General features: G+C 38.1%; 4 protein-coding genes across 6 annotated transcripts; 2 read left to right on the top strand and 2 right to left on the bottom strand.

Moving 5' to 3' along the window:
• Positions 1 to 64: 64 nt before the first annotated feature.
• On the bottom strand, positions 65 to 2,795 carry rpp40 (ribonuclease P/MRP 40 subunit). The gene is made up of 8 exons (XM_047027752.1): positions 2,516 to 2,795; positions 2,233 to 2,377; positions 2,032 to 2,100; positions 1,831 to 1,926; positions 1,577 to 1,702; positions 1,022 to 1,220; positions 726 to 860; positions 65 to 263 (listed from the first exon to the last, which is right to left on the bottom strand). The coding sequence occupies exons 1-8, from the start codon at positions 2,633 to 2,635 to the stop codon at positions 65 to 67; spliced, it is 1,089 nt and encodes a 362-aa protein (XP_046883708.1). The 5' UTR covers positions 2,636 to 2,795.
• A 581-nt stretch (positions 2,796 to 3,376) lies between these two features.
• Positions 3,377 to 4,416, bottom strand: lyrm4 (LYR motif containing 4). Its single transcript, XM_047027753.1, has 3 exons — positions 4,287 to 4,416; positions 3,895 to 4,015; positions 3,377 to 3,608 (listed from the first exon to the last, which is right to left on the bottom strand). The coding sequence occupies exons 1-3, from the start codon at positions 4,370 to 4,372 to the stop codon at positions 3,549 to 3,551; spliced, it is 267 nt and encodes an 88-aa protein (XP_046883709.1). The 5' UTR covers positions 4,373 to 4,416; the 3' UTR covers positions 3,377 to 3,548.
• A 234-nt stretch (positions 4,417 to 4,650) lies between these two features.
• riok1 (RIO kinase 1 (yeast)) lies at positions 4,651 to 10,240 on the top strand. Of its 2 annotated transcripts, none has more exons than XM_047027750.1 (17): positions 4,651 to 4,808; positions 5,219 to 5,444; positions 5,638 to 5,728; positions 5,888 to 5,957; positions 6,043 to 6,085; positions 6,357 to 6,449; positions 6,570 to 6,682; positions 6,876 to 6,956; positions 7,137 to 7,223; positions 7,403 to 7,540; positions 7,756 to 7,859; positions 7,997 to 8,103; positions 8,329 to 8,394; positions 8,607 to 8,726; positions 8,939 to 8,992; positions 9,395 to 9,532; positions 9,633 to 10,240. In XM_047027750.1, exons 1-17 carry the CDS (start codon positions 4,753 to 4,755, stop codon positions 9,741 to 9,743), a joined length of 1,698 nt encoding a protein of 565 aa, XP_046883706.1. In that variant the 5' UTR covers positions 4,651 to 4,752; the 3' UTR covers positions 9,744 to 10,240. The 2 variants fall into 2 exon arrangements, with proteins under 2 accessions (XP_046883706.1, XP_046883705.1); XM_047027749.1 differs by having other exon boundaries at positions 4,738 to 4,826.
• Positions 10,241 to 10,518: 278 nt separating this feature from the next.
• On the top strand, positions 10,519 to 14,031 carry impa1 (inositol monophosphatase 1). Of its 2 annotated transcripts, none has more exons than XM_047028108.1 (9): positions 10,519 to 10,633; positions 11,129 to 11,228; positions 11,393 to 11,526; positions 11,917 to 12,021; positions 12,114 to 12,159; positions 12,307 to 12,415; positions 12,541 to 12,649; positions 13,201 to 13,352; positions 13,767 to 14,031. In XM_047028108.1, the coding sequence occupies exons 2-9, from the start codon at positions 11,166 to 11,168 to the stop codon at positions 13,892 to 13,894; spliced, it is 846 nt and encodes a 281-aa protein (XP_046884064.1). In that variant the 5' UTR covers positions 10,519 to 10,633; positions 11,129 to 11,165; the 3' UTR covers positions 13,895 to 14,031. The 2 variants fall into 2 exon arrangements, with proteins under 2 accessions (XP_046884064.1, XP_046884065.1); XM_047028109.1 differs by having other exon boundaries at positions 10,533 to 10,633; positions 11,141 to 11,228.
• Positions 14,032 to 14,157: the final 126 nt, after the last annotated feature.

The following is a 14,157-nucleotide window of genomic DNA, read 5'->3' as shown; positions in this document are numbered from 1 at the left end:
TACTGTTGTCATTTTGGAAGAAGTGTTGCTGTGAAAAGCTTTGTAAAAGTCAATAGGCACATGGTTATGGTGGACACTCCTCATGGGCACCAGCACCCATGTGCAGCCAGTAATCTTGGTTTTTGAAGATGACAAAATTATAGAAGTGTTCCCCTCCCTTGTGAAAAGAATGTTCTTTGAATCCCCAGGAAACTGGACTGTCCATGAAACCATGTACAGTCAGTGACAGCCAGGATGTGAATTTTGGTTCATCAAAATAACTCCTTAAAAGAGAAGAACAAACACTTGTCAATCACTAGCTTTTTCAAGGGTTTTTCTTACTTGTATTGATGTATTGATAAAATACGTCATTAATCATTAAGCGGCTTCTTTGACAATATGATAATCCACCTCCCTCAATTGTTTGATTCAATAGCATTTACTGTATTTAATAACTAACTTTACCAAATAGTAAAGTTGTTGCCCATGATATTTACGGCCTGAATAATCAATATAAAGCATTGGTGGATCTTTCTATTTTGAGAACTTTCTAGGGATTGTATGAAGGACATTTATTGTCAAAGTATTAGTATTTCAATGGCAGAATGTTCCCAGAAAGCATTTTAATTAAGTAATATTCACAACATTCATCTTGCAGATTTGGCCGTGTAAAAACAAACAACACATACATGACCATAGACTGCACATTGTGGTCTGCACATGATGTAGCAGAATGTAAAACGTACCGAAGTTCCTGCAACAGTTTGTAGATGTCTTCAGGTAAAAGCAAGCCTGTGATAGTGCACAGTAGAGCGTGGCTTACTGGAATCTGGGGCTCTGGACAAGTGTACGTTGACAGGAAACTAGTTGCAGTATTGTCACTGTAAAGGATAAAACAAAACACTGATGGGAGACTTTCAACTACAAAAAAGCCATTCATTTCAGTCCCACACAGCCAAAACATTGTTTGGTCTCTTACAACAAAGAGACTACTAAACAAAATAGTTGACACCAGGACAGATATTCTGAGTTCCCCGCATACCAGTCAATATCTGCATTTACAGCTCCAAGCCACTCAAGGAAGTTTGTGGGGTCACAGGAGGATTGGTCGCCGCGCAAATCAGAGTGGTGGAGAGCCGGACATGGCAAGTCCCTCAGAGTGAGGGTACTGACATGAGGCCTGTGCTCTGTCCACTGGCAATGGGACAGGAAACTCTGCAGGGTCTTGTTTTCATCCACTCCTACAGGTCAACACAACAATGACAAAAATATCCAATAAAGTTAAGAATGTATAGGCAACATTTTGGAACGTGGCATTTTGGATTACATCAGGCAGCCTTGGTCAACACTCATTCTGCTTATGTGTAAAAAGAACACGCCTAGCACTAATGACTACCAGGCTTAGGTTTTTCAGAAAAATAAAATAAATAAACAATCAATATAAGATGGTTGATTTGTGGGGGTTCATAGTGTTGACAGTGTACAAATAAATCTACATACACAATACAAAATTCTACATATTATGTAGAATTACATCTCAATTCTAGTTGGCATTCCACTGACGTGAACAATTTTAAGACAAAGACAAAAAAACTACCTGAGCTGTGCTGGGATAGTAGGAAGTCACTTTTGAGGGTGACCCTCTCCCGCAGGCTGGTGAGAACCTTCTTGTAAAATTTCCCTCCAGGAGCCATGGACTTCTCAGTCAGGTTGATGGTCACTACTATTAAATCAACCAATAAACATGTAAATATCAATTTTTTTCCTCTACATTGTCTGTTATCATTGTTGTACACATGCCCTCTTGGCTATCAATACACAATGTAGAACCACATTTCTCATGGTTCTCACCATATCTCATGACACGCTTGTGATTGTAACGCGAAGGCTTTCCTTCAAGGCCAAGCTGCTCATATGTGTCCTTATCCAGTGAAAGAATGAGCTGTCCTTAAGAAACATACAGGAACACCGTTAACTCTAGTATTCACAATGTTGCCCCTTGACAAGTTCATGTGTTTTTGCTTCCTCCCCAATAAAGTGCAACCAACTCACTGTTCGGAAGAAGTGCTATGGTGTTATCTTCATCAATTCTTGTGTTGTAGGACAGAGCATAAACACCACCTGAAACAGACACGTGGGTACTTTATTGCCAACAAGTCAAGTACACCTTTCTCCTGAAAGGGGCCAGTTGAAGTGTCGTGGAGTAGTAGTCCCTATCTAAATGTAATAATCAAAGGCATTTTTAGCACTTACCTTTATACAGAACATTGTCCAAGAACTCTTGTTCCAGCAATTTATAAACTGGTAAATCCTTGATTAAATAAAACTTATTGAACCCGTTAATGACACTGGTCATACGTGATGTAAGGCCACCACAGTCTGGTAAAAACAGCGACACCTGAAAGGATCGAACAAACGATTGTATCAAAGTATCACTCAAACACTCAGTTAAATGGCTGGCTGATTACGTACAGGAGCAAATACATCTTTGCATATAAAATGGTGTAGACTTTAGATTAATTACAGGTTTCCTTACCTTATGATTAAAGAAATGATGTGACACGTGAGTTTGATATCTAGAATTTTCGTCCTCAAAATTAGATTTTTCGCACACAAGCAACGTTCTAGGACACTTTTGCAGCTCAGCACTAGACATTCTAATCAAGATTTGACTTGAAAATCATTTAGAAAACAAAAAGTAAACACTCATGGTACTCGCTACACTTCATGCCTGTGTCCCTTTCACCAGCGTCATTCAACTCTATTTCGTTCGTTTGTTAAATGCAGCTTAACTTCATAGTCCGCTGTCGCCCCCTGTTGTATTGGAATATATATAAATCTCTATGTATTTTCTGCATATATATTTTATTAGTGGAGGCTTTGATACACTTGAATGTTGTAATAAGCACTTAATATACCTATAAGGTCTACCCTTTTTGGTGGCGGACTTCAGTAGGTATATGGTACAGTTGGGAAAGGTATGGTACAGGTGGCTCTCACCTACAGTATTGCAAAGGAAGGTAACATACCTTGAATATGCTTGATGATTCCTATGCATATTCACATGGCAAAAAAGTCAGGATTGAAACAAGGATAGGGGACAAAAGGAATCAACTCAATTCAACCGATACTGCAATGACAACTAGCCATTAGTGGAATCTACACATTGACTTTGAAGACCAAACATCACACTTGATCTTGTTAGGGTTTTTGTCAATTTCAATATGCCACATTGCTAATTACAATGTACATGTTGTGTACAGTGTTTTGCACATTAATGTTATAAATGAGCCAAATAATAGTTAGCTCTGCGAGAAAAAAACACAGAATAAAATGTTGCTTATTGATCCAGTCAAGAAAAGTACATATTGTAGTGTGAATTATGAATCCATACAAGTTTAATTACAATGATTTATATAACAATAAATTACAGGACGTTACATTACAGAGAACATTTGAGACTGAAGCCTAAAGAAGCCACAGAGCTGACTCAGCCCCAGTCTCCTTTTAGTGCCTTCTCCTCAGCAGGAAGACATTCCACACTACATCTACCATCACTTCTGAAGACCTCAAGCCCCTACTCTCTCCACAATGGTCATCTGAGTAGTGTACAGCTGACCAATGGACACCTGTAGAGAGAGACATTGTTTGTCAGTAAGAGATGGTTCATTAAATGTTGTTTCTATAAACTCTACTTTTAACACAGAGCACATTAAGAGCACATATTTAGCCAATGGGGACAGAAGTTCCAAGTATCCCCATGTTTTTCTGTTTTCACTTTTTTTCCACTCAGCTATTGAAATTCTCAAAGAGTCGGGTGGACAAACACACATTTTTTAGGTAAATTATTATTGCAGTCAAATGAATATCATACACTGTGATGAATAGGTTCCGAGTTCATGGAGCAGTCTTTACCTGTCTCTTGATGATGGCCAGGCTCTCTCTGGCCTGGTTCAGAAGAAGGTCCAGCGTTTTAGGGTTTTCAACATGTACATTCTCCCTGAAGCCATCCTTGACCCTGCGTAGTGCATACGTTCTGAAAAATAGTAGAATAATAATTACTACATCTGTATTTTGGAAGACGCTTGGTTAACAATAACCACTAGTCTACCATCCATGGAAAATACACTTAATGAAGTTCCAAATTATTATCTGGGCAAAGGTAGAGCAATTAAATTATGAAAATACTGTGATGGGGCCTGTGAGGTTTTGACATGACGTAACGCTAGTCAAAATATGTGCTGCAACACTTCAATAAAAATCATATCAGGCTACGGATACATTATCATACGACTTTACATCTCTACCTGTAGTTATAGGACGGGAATTTCTTGCTTTCTTTCATAAGCATTCTGTACAAAGATATCACTTGAGTTTTGCTCGTTGACGCCATGTTGATAACAAACTTTCTTCTTTCCTCACGTATATGGAGGATTTCTGCCACCTACTGCCACCTACTGCCTTGGAGTGAGAAAAAAAGCTATTTCAATATCAAATGGCACTAACCAGTACAACCAACACGACATACATTTAGTGAAATTAAATAAATACACAAGCTCATAATTGACGAAAGCTCACCGCGTTTTCAACACCAGTCCTATCCTTTTGAGTCGTTTTATGTTTTTGACCCTTTTGAACCTCCCAGTATCCGTAGTCAACAACTCACGTGTGCGGAAATGTTCACGGCACGCTAGTATCGGCCAGGCAGCCACCCTCATAATCTTTTTTGGTGACTTTAAAGCTTGTTTGACATTTTACCACAAGTTTAAAACTATGTCTATGACCCAAATTGTACCGGGTCAATTTGATGATGCAGACGAAACAGAAGGGTAATACATCTAAAATTTGTAAGCCTCACTTTAGCTATACTGTACAATTGTAGAAATAGTGTGAATGTCTTACTTGAAAACGTGTATGTCTGACATGTTTAATACTCTAATGTATGTTGCTAATATTAATGTTAGTAGATATAGCACTGCGTTGCAGAAATAGCAGTGCACATTATAGTTATGCTTAGGTTATCTTTAAAAATCAATGTACGATCCCCAGACATTCCAGTCAGTACAGTAAGACTACGTTAGCTAGAGATCAAGACAGTGTTGGGGTCTTTCGTAGAGTATTATTTTGATTTCAGCAAGTTTTGCTGAAAGTTTTGTACAATTGGCCTTGATAAATGTGTTGTCAGTTGGGCTAGCTACTCAACTATTACATAATTATGGGGTTGGCTATATTTTTCCAGTTCTGCCAAAATACAACCAATGGCGGGGATGCCTACATTGAAGTGCCAGGTGGAACAAAATCATCTGGAAACGTCAATACATTCCATGGCTGAAGAGGAGGAGGAGGAGGAGGAGGAGGAGGAGGAGGAAGATGATGATGATGATGATGAAGAATGGGACTGGGATGAGTCAGGGATGGACTTGACAAAACGCTACACTGCCAACAGAACAGGAATGAATCACCAGGTAGACCACGGTGCATCAAAGATCACTTAATTGACCAACATCTCTTTTAAATTATAATCTGTTAAACATTACCACATTCTTAAATTGATTAGAATTTGAATACATTTTGTTATTCAGACCTCTCAACCAAACAGGGGTTATTTGAAGTACTACATTATTTTGATATTTAAATCATATTTAAATATGTTTGCAGGCAAATAAACAAAACTCCACAAGCAAATCACAGCAACTTTCAACCCCCACTGACAAGGCCTTGAGAAAGTTTGAACACAGGATAAACCTAGGTATGTTTGAAATGTTTTCCCCAATGCTCATTGATGTTAGTAATGTGAAAGCACAGCAGTGCAACCTTGCCAAGGAGGACTGTAGGCTGCCTGCTTTGTTGTAAAATATTGTGTAAAAGGAAACGCAGAGCACCAACTGATTTATGTGTTTCATTTTAGATAAGCTCAAATATGCAGATTCTGTGACCAACAAAGTGACTATGATGCAGAAACAACGGGACGCTGGCACGTATGTACCACTATTCATGACATCACAAAAATGCAAAAAAGAAAATTGCTACCTAAAATGTTTTATAATTCTTCCTACTTATTAGGTATCGAGTAAAAGACAAGTCAGATCGGGCTACAGTGGAGCAGGTATGACTTACCTACAGTTTCACATATTCTGACATTTAACTAAATCGCAGCTTTATCCAGTTACAACTCTAAAAAGCTACCAATTCAATGTATTTTGTGGGTGGTATAATGAAGATTGTGTTTGACCAATATAAATGAGTATAAATCATATACATGGCCTCAACTGTGATCTGTTTAGGTTCACATGCATCTGTTGACAAATGACATACTGTATAGGCAATATACATTTGGTAGTGCATTATTTGTAATTTACTTGTTTTGGTTTTTTAAGGTCTTGGATCCACGGACTCGTATGATTCTGTTCAAAATGCTGAGTAGGGGGATCATTTCTGAGATAAACGGATGTATTAGCACAGGAAAAGAGGCAAGTATGCTACACTGTTAACCAGTTTTAGGACTGTTCATAGACTGGATAGTGACAGTTGTTCTACAAATGAATGGGTCATTAATGGGACTGTGCTTCATACATTCTCTCTATAATCAGGCAAATGTTTACCATGCAACCACTGCAAATGGTGAGAACAGGGCCATCAAGATATACAAGACCTCCATCTTGCTGTTCAAAGACCGTGACAAGTATGTCAGTGGAGAATTCAGGTACGAAAAATTTCAGTTTTTAGCTATGAACGACTTTGAAGCTACCCCCAACTTTGGTTTACATGCAAACAATGCAATAACCTTGTCCTAATAAGGGGGTTAAGGATGTGTCATTTTGACCCACTCTCTTTAATTCCTTAATCTACTTTCAAGAATTGGCAGTAGGTGAAACTAAAAGTAATACGTTTTTCAGATTCCGGCATGGTTACTGTAAAGGAAACCCTAGAAAGATGGTGCGAACTTGGGCAGAGAAGGAGATGAGAAATCTTATCAGGTATGCTGCTTTACACTGACGCAGGGGCACTTACTGGATTATTCATAGGTCCAAAACAACAAAGACATAGATCATTGTAACTGTCATTGTTGGCATTAAACATTGTCCTGCACAAGAAAAAATGGGGTGTCTCTTCAATGTCATTGGGCAGTCTTTTTAACAGCTGTCTTTTGATTTAAGGTTGCAGACTGCAGAGATCCCAAGTCCTGAGCCAATTATGCTGCGAAGCCATGTTCTTCTCATGAGTTTCATTGGAAGAGATGACATGTAAGAACCACTCAGATGGACAAAACCCTTTGTTATTGTTACAGCTTAGGCTTTCAGTCATGCAGTTGTGACTATTTAATGGCAAACTATTTACTTTAATGACATTTCATACACTTCAAAAGTAAATCTTGACTGCATTTTTTCAGTGATTCATCAGTTTTGTACTTTTTAATTCTCAGGCCTGCTCCTCTGTTAAAAAACGCAGCTCTTTCTGAGTCCAAGGCTAGAGAGCTCTACCTTCAAGTGATCGAGAACATGCGAAGGATGTACCAGGATGCTCGGCTGGTCCATGCGGACCTCAGTGAGTTCAACATGCTGTATGTTTCTTCTTAATCTAAAGTTTTAAATATTTCTCATTTTATATTGAATAAAGGCTTACAAAATGATAATTATGTAATGATAATATTTAATAAGTATCTTTATTTTTATTAAACCATGTTAATGAGAACCTTTTTATTGAATTTATGGAATGTATGAATTCTCAGAAATTAATATAACTTAAATATGATATTCTTACATTTATATTCTTAAGGTACCACAACGGGGATGCGTACATCATTGATGTGTCACAGTCAGTTGAGCATGACCATCCCCACGCTCTGGAGTTCTTGCGTAAAGACTGCACCAATGTTAACGGTGGGTTTGGAACCCACTAACATGTCTGTTTGGGACCACTACTGACAGCTCAGTATGTTCACATTCAGCATAAGTCATGTTGTTAATGTATGTGAATTCTCATCTCAAGGTTGTTCAATTTGTCCCTTTTTCTCTAGACTTCTTCCTGAAGCATGGGGTAGCTGTGATGACCTTACGAGAGCTTTTTGAATTTGTCACTGACCCTTCAATCACAAGCAGCAACATCCACCTGTACTTAGAAAAGGTGCGTTGATAAGGATGTTTTAGGTGATGTTTTAAAACAAATACATGTCAGGGTTGGAGTCAATCTAGATTATTGGAATTGAGCTTGATATATGTTATTATGAGGATTTATTGAGTTTGAATATTGCCATGTATGTTACGTCCCCCCAAGATCATAACCCAATAGGCATGAAGGTATGTTTTGATTATGTAATCACTTTGATAACTTTTTTATTTTTTGTTGAAGGCAATGGACATTGCTTCTAAGAGGACGGTAGAGGAACGATCCAATCAGGAAAGCGTGAATGAAGAGGTGTGTATAGGAAACAATATTCCCTTCTAATGCAGTTGCATTTGAACATATCTTCATATGATCATACTGCAACATCTACACTATGTGACCTATTGAACAAGCCAATTGCATTTAAACACTTCTTGAACTAGCTTATTTTGACTTGTTTTTACTTTTATATATTCTGTTTCATATTCAGTTTTTCTCAATGAGTGTTTTTGAATACATTGCAGGTGTTTAAGAATGCCTACATTCCGCGTACACTTACAGAAGTGAGCCACTACGAACGTGATGTCGACACCATGATGAACATGACAGAAGATGAGTCCTCACTCAACAGGCAAAATGACAATGTAAACTGCTTAAAAGTCTAGTATGCAATATTGGCAAAAGTGTCAATGACTGAAAAACGTCTATTGATTTAATTGAACAATGTGTTTTCCTACCCTGCTATATACTGTATGCAGATACACCTAAACCTCACACCTGTAAACCTCTGCTCACATAGAAGCAAATGCAAGTGTATGGCTAGTTTATTAATGTATTTGTTTACTTTGTGGTCCAGATTCTCTACCAAACAGTGACAGGCCTAAAGAAGGACCTTTCTGGAGTTCAAACGGTAAGTTTGACTCATGTTAACTTGTAAAAGACCCACGCTAGATGTATATTTAAAATGTAATTTTCTTGTATTAATTGTCTTCATTTAGGATATGCTTTTATCTAAATGGATGTACAGAAAAGGTTGAACTGTTTTCAACTGTGACATCTTTATTTGCAATCAAATACACTGACCACTGAGCTATATTTCCTGGGACCTGTCACATTGGCAAAAAGATCAAAAACACTGATCAGAGGTGTTGAATCGTTATAAAGTTCTTTAAGACTTAGTATATCCATATAATTGTAGTTGTATTTATTCTATTTTCAGAAGTAGAAACTGTTCACAAAACATGTAACCTGGGCACTGATTATTCAGTGGCAAATCATAGTCATTTCTTGTGGATATGTCACTGTACTGTAGGTACCTGCTCTTCTGGAGCACTGTGATGTGCTGGAGAACTCAGAGGACGAGAGTGAGGACGAGAGTGAGGACGAGGAGAGCGAGGAAGATCATGATGATAAAGTGAAGCCAGAAGATGACTCACAGATGGATAAGAAGGTACTTCTGCTCAACACACGTGTTGGAAGAAACTGGCAATATCTCACTGGGTGAATATTTGAATCCAATACCAATCCATACCAATTTTGTTTTCGTGTAGGAAAGGAAGAAAACAACCAAAGAAGCCCAGAGAGAAAAAAGAAAAAACAAAGTACCGAAACACATAAAGAAGCGGAAAGAGAAGGTTTCCAAAACAAAGAAAGGCAAATGATGGAGAAAGAAATGAGGGAAACCACAGACACACCTGTCTCACTGCATGGCCTTAACAAGAATGTCAAATGTTCCATGACTTGTGTGATGGTTGGTTTGTACAGATGTGTTGAGTAATACACATTTTAGTGTATTACTCAGAGTCCATAATAGGGTTTTTACATCAGTATTTTGATTGAATAAAGGTCAACTTTATGGAAAAAGCAAATTACAGGCAAAATAAACATAAACATGGTTATGATAATACACACTCTTCTATCTATCATAGACTAGTTGCAATGTGCTTAATTTTGAAAGAGCTTCAAGTTTCTAGGATCTCATTGATGCCATTGATCACTGTAAAATTTATATAGCTTCTTGTTTTTCCAAGATGGACTCAATGTAACATGCGCATCTAAAAATTATATTGTGCTCTTGAGAATATATTTAATTTAGGAAGAGACAGTTCCATGTGTAGCTATTTTACCGAAATCTTAGTTTTAAAATAAAAAAAAATTAAAATCATCAGCCTTACTCAACTCTTGATTCGTAGTACAAAATACTTGAAAAAAACATGTATCTGAGGTAGCAAACCAGCATCAGATCATTACACTACTAGATGCCAAGTGTGACGACATACATACGTTTAATTTTGCAATATGTAAGCCATCAGTCATCTGCCTAGTGTTTTCACTTTGAAATTCAAACATCAAGTTATATTTTTTTAATCTTCATGGACAGTTCAATCACGTCAATGGTTTTAGCACAGGTCCAGTGTCCGTAATTGGCCACAGTGGCGTGTGCAGCAGCATACTGTATCCTGTGTTTATCTCGGATAATTCATTCGATCGACGAAGAAGAAAGCAAAACATACGGATTACGGAAGCGGCTCAACTGTATTCTTTTACACAGGTAAGACTTCAGTCCCCAAGGGGTATCCAATTTAGAACAAAACTTGATAATCATAATGTCTATTTTACTCTATTTTCACTTTGCTGAACCTCCCCTTTTAGACATAGCTAGCGGTTAAATATACGAAAAGTAAACACTTTCCAAGTCGAATTAGGTCAATTAGGGAAGCTCGCACTCGTTTGTGTTTAGGTTAGGCACTGTGTTTGCCTAAATGAAATGTTTGCCATCAAATCTAATGTGAGTTAACATATGAGTGTAAAAATATTGGATACTGACTTGAACGGACTGAAGAGCTTCCCATAAATACCTTGAAAGTGGGCCGATGTGGTAGGCCTACTATCTCTGATAGTAATAGTTTTAGACAGAATAGTGATAATTGTTAATTGTTCACACCATTAAATTTTTAAGGTTTGAGTTGTGATTGAGATGTAATATACAGTACATATGTATCCAGTGTTTGTTTTCCAGAATAACCTTTATGTAATAACCTTTCAGCATCCTTTTAAGGGCATTTTCCTAACATCACAGCACCATGCCTGACCCCTGGCAGGATGCCATGGACCATGCCGTGGCTTTGGCCAGGAAAGCAGGATCTGTGAGTGTGTCTGTGTGTGCGTGCATGTATGAACTTGTCTGATTGGTTCTATCCATACTTTCTATTTTGTTTGCATTGTCTGGCAATTGTTGTTTTACATTGGCCCCGTTAGACAAGTATCTTTATCACACTGGTGAGTATTTTTACAATCTTCCAATGTCTAGATGGTGAGGGATGCAGTACAGAATGAAATGACCATTACTTGCAAGAGCTCCTCTGTGGATTTAGTGACAAAGACAGACCAGAAGGTGGAGAAGCTCATCATTGAATCTGTGAAAGAGAAGTTTCCCAAGCACAGGTATAGTCACTGTAAAGAATATCCTCTTTACATTATGTGTATTTGATACCCTCCCATTAAGGTGTGTCTAGTAAGCAATTCATATGGTAGTAAAATGCTTTAGATTTTTTTATTAAGGTCAAAACATTGTGCAAAGCCCTGCTAAACAGGAAGCCAAACATCGAATGGACTATGCAAGTAGTAAAAGTGCACTCTGAAAGTATGCAGACCCCTTTCCCCCAATGTTGTTACAGTCTTACTCTACTATATTGATGCATTAACTACATTTTACAGTAAGGTCATGTAAATGTGTAAAAAGGGAAAGGGTCTGAATACTTGGAAATGAAAATGCACTGTATCAGACAGTACCTGAGGGTTTCCTCCTAACACCTGTTCTCTTTGCTTTTCAAGTTTCATAGGTGAAGAATCTGTGGCTGCTGGTGAGCCTTGTGTCCTGACTGACGACCCAACCTGGATAGTCGACCCCGTGGATGGGACCACTAACTTTGTCCATGGGTAAGAAATGTGTCTCTTGGTTGACTAAATATGAATTATATCATTATTTATGGTTTATTATTTATTACCATTATTTTCCTTCATCCTGATAGATATCCATTTGTCGCTATTTCTATTGGCTTTGCAGTCAACAGAAAGGTATATTATGATTTTTTTGCTGTCCTCTTCTAAATCTGATGCAATACTACATTCTTACAATTGAAAAACTGATGAAGTCAGAATACTTTCTGAAAGTACTGATACTCTTAATGTGCATAACAATGCTAAAATTGCTTTATTTAACAGATGGAGTTTGGTGTAGTCTACAGCTGCATAGAAGATAAGATGTACACAGCAAGAAAGGGAAAGGGAGCCTTCTGTAATGGACGGACGCTTCAAGTGTCAGACCAGAAGGGTAACCTTCTATCCCTCCCATGTACTTGACGATCAAATGTATCTCTCGACTGACTACACTTGTCAAAAGTCAAGGTTCGGTACAATAGAGTCAAACAGAGTATGTCTGTTCATTTTGGATTGCAGAGATCAGCCAATCCATTATCGCCACGGAGTTTGGATCAAACAGAGATGCGGAGGTTGTAGATAAGATCTTCTCAAGCATGAGAAAGATCCTGTGTCTACCGATCCATGGGTAAGCCCACAGAGATGAAGTGTTAATGGCCGGGTGTCCCAGATTCGTTAAGAAGCTCTTAACGCTAAGAGCGTCTTAAGAACGTTCTAAAGGCGCTCTAGAACGCTCTTAGAACGTTCTTAAGAAGATCTTAGCGTTAAGAGCTTCTTAACGAAACTGGGAAACCCGGCCAATGTCATTAGAACATCGAGGCAGTAGCGAGTTGGGAGGCATTTCAAATCACTTGTGGTAAAAAATGGGGTTCTGCCCATTGACTTTACAAGGTAGCCTCTTTTGGACAACCATTCTGATCGTTTTAATACACCACACAAAAATGTGTAGTGTCGCAGATGACGTGCTCTCATTGTTATAAAACACTATATTACCTGAACGATAAATAAACTAGGTAAACCTGAACTAAAATGTGTTCTCGTATTAGCTGAAGAACCATAAACAATGGTCTATGTAAGGTTTTACATGCTGATCCTCTACCAGAAGGTTGGCATGTCCCAGCATGCTGTATTCTGTCTCTCTGTTATGACCCTGTGTCTCTTTATCATCTTCACCACTAGGATGCGAGGAGTGGGTACGGCTGCCACTAACATGTGCCTGGTGGCGTCTGGCTGTGTGGAAGCCTACTATGAGATAGGGATCCACTGCTGGGACATTGCTGCCGGGGCTGTCATAGTCACGGAGGCTGGAGGAGTCCTCATGGATGTAGAAGGTAGAGTAACATTTTGTACTTTGTCGTCATATGTCCTTGTCCTACCTGGTTAGCTGTTTTCATGATGCAGACAGTTTTAGGCAGTTTGGCATGCAAAGAGGGACTTATGGGATGGTGCTGTTGTTGTTTAGATCAGTGCAGAAGGGTATGATGTACTTTTAGTGAGCACCAAATCTACTTGGTAATTTGACGCACGTGCAGTGAGAACCAAATCTATAACTGTTATTCGACGGTAACACCATTAAGATAATTACCATGGTAATTACCATAAGATAGTCTACTATTTACTCAGTTGATACAGGTGCAATTAACTAAATTGTACGCTCAAACACACAACAAATGTATGATCTCCAAATTGTGTGGTGTCATTTATCACTTTATGGCCACTAATGCAGTTAATTGTTGTTGTTTTAGGTGGGCCTTTGGACCTCATGTCTAGAAGAATAATAGCTGCCAACAACAGGACTATTGCGGAAAGGATTGTCAAAGAAATTGATGCATTCACCCCTTTGCGAGATGATGCACCTATTGAACCAAAATAGTTAGTTATCTAATAAATTTGGTTAATTTTGTATAGTATAAAATTATGCATATTAATGTCCTAAAATTAGTCTTGTCACATTTCTGTTTTTAAATGTATTTTGTTTTAAGTGACATTGAAAAAAAACTTTTTATAGACTACCCGTTTGGATTATTGAAACAGCATCTTTGTCATTTGGTAGGTAAAAGAATGATTGGTGCAAACTTAAGGCAAGTCTGTACTGAATGTAGGCCTGTAGTCTGGGCTATGTCAGACTCCTCATGT

Source organism: Hypomesus transpacificus, chromosome 10, assembly GCF_021917145.1.
Source record: "Hypomesus transpacificus isolate Combined female chromosome 10, fHypTra1, whole genome shotgun sequence".
NCBI lineage: Eukaryota > Metazoa > Chordata > Actinopteri > Osmeriformes > Osmeridae > Hypomesus > Hypomesus transpacificus.
This window is presented reverse-complemented; position numbering and strand designations above follow the sequence as displayed.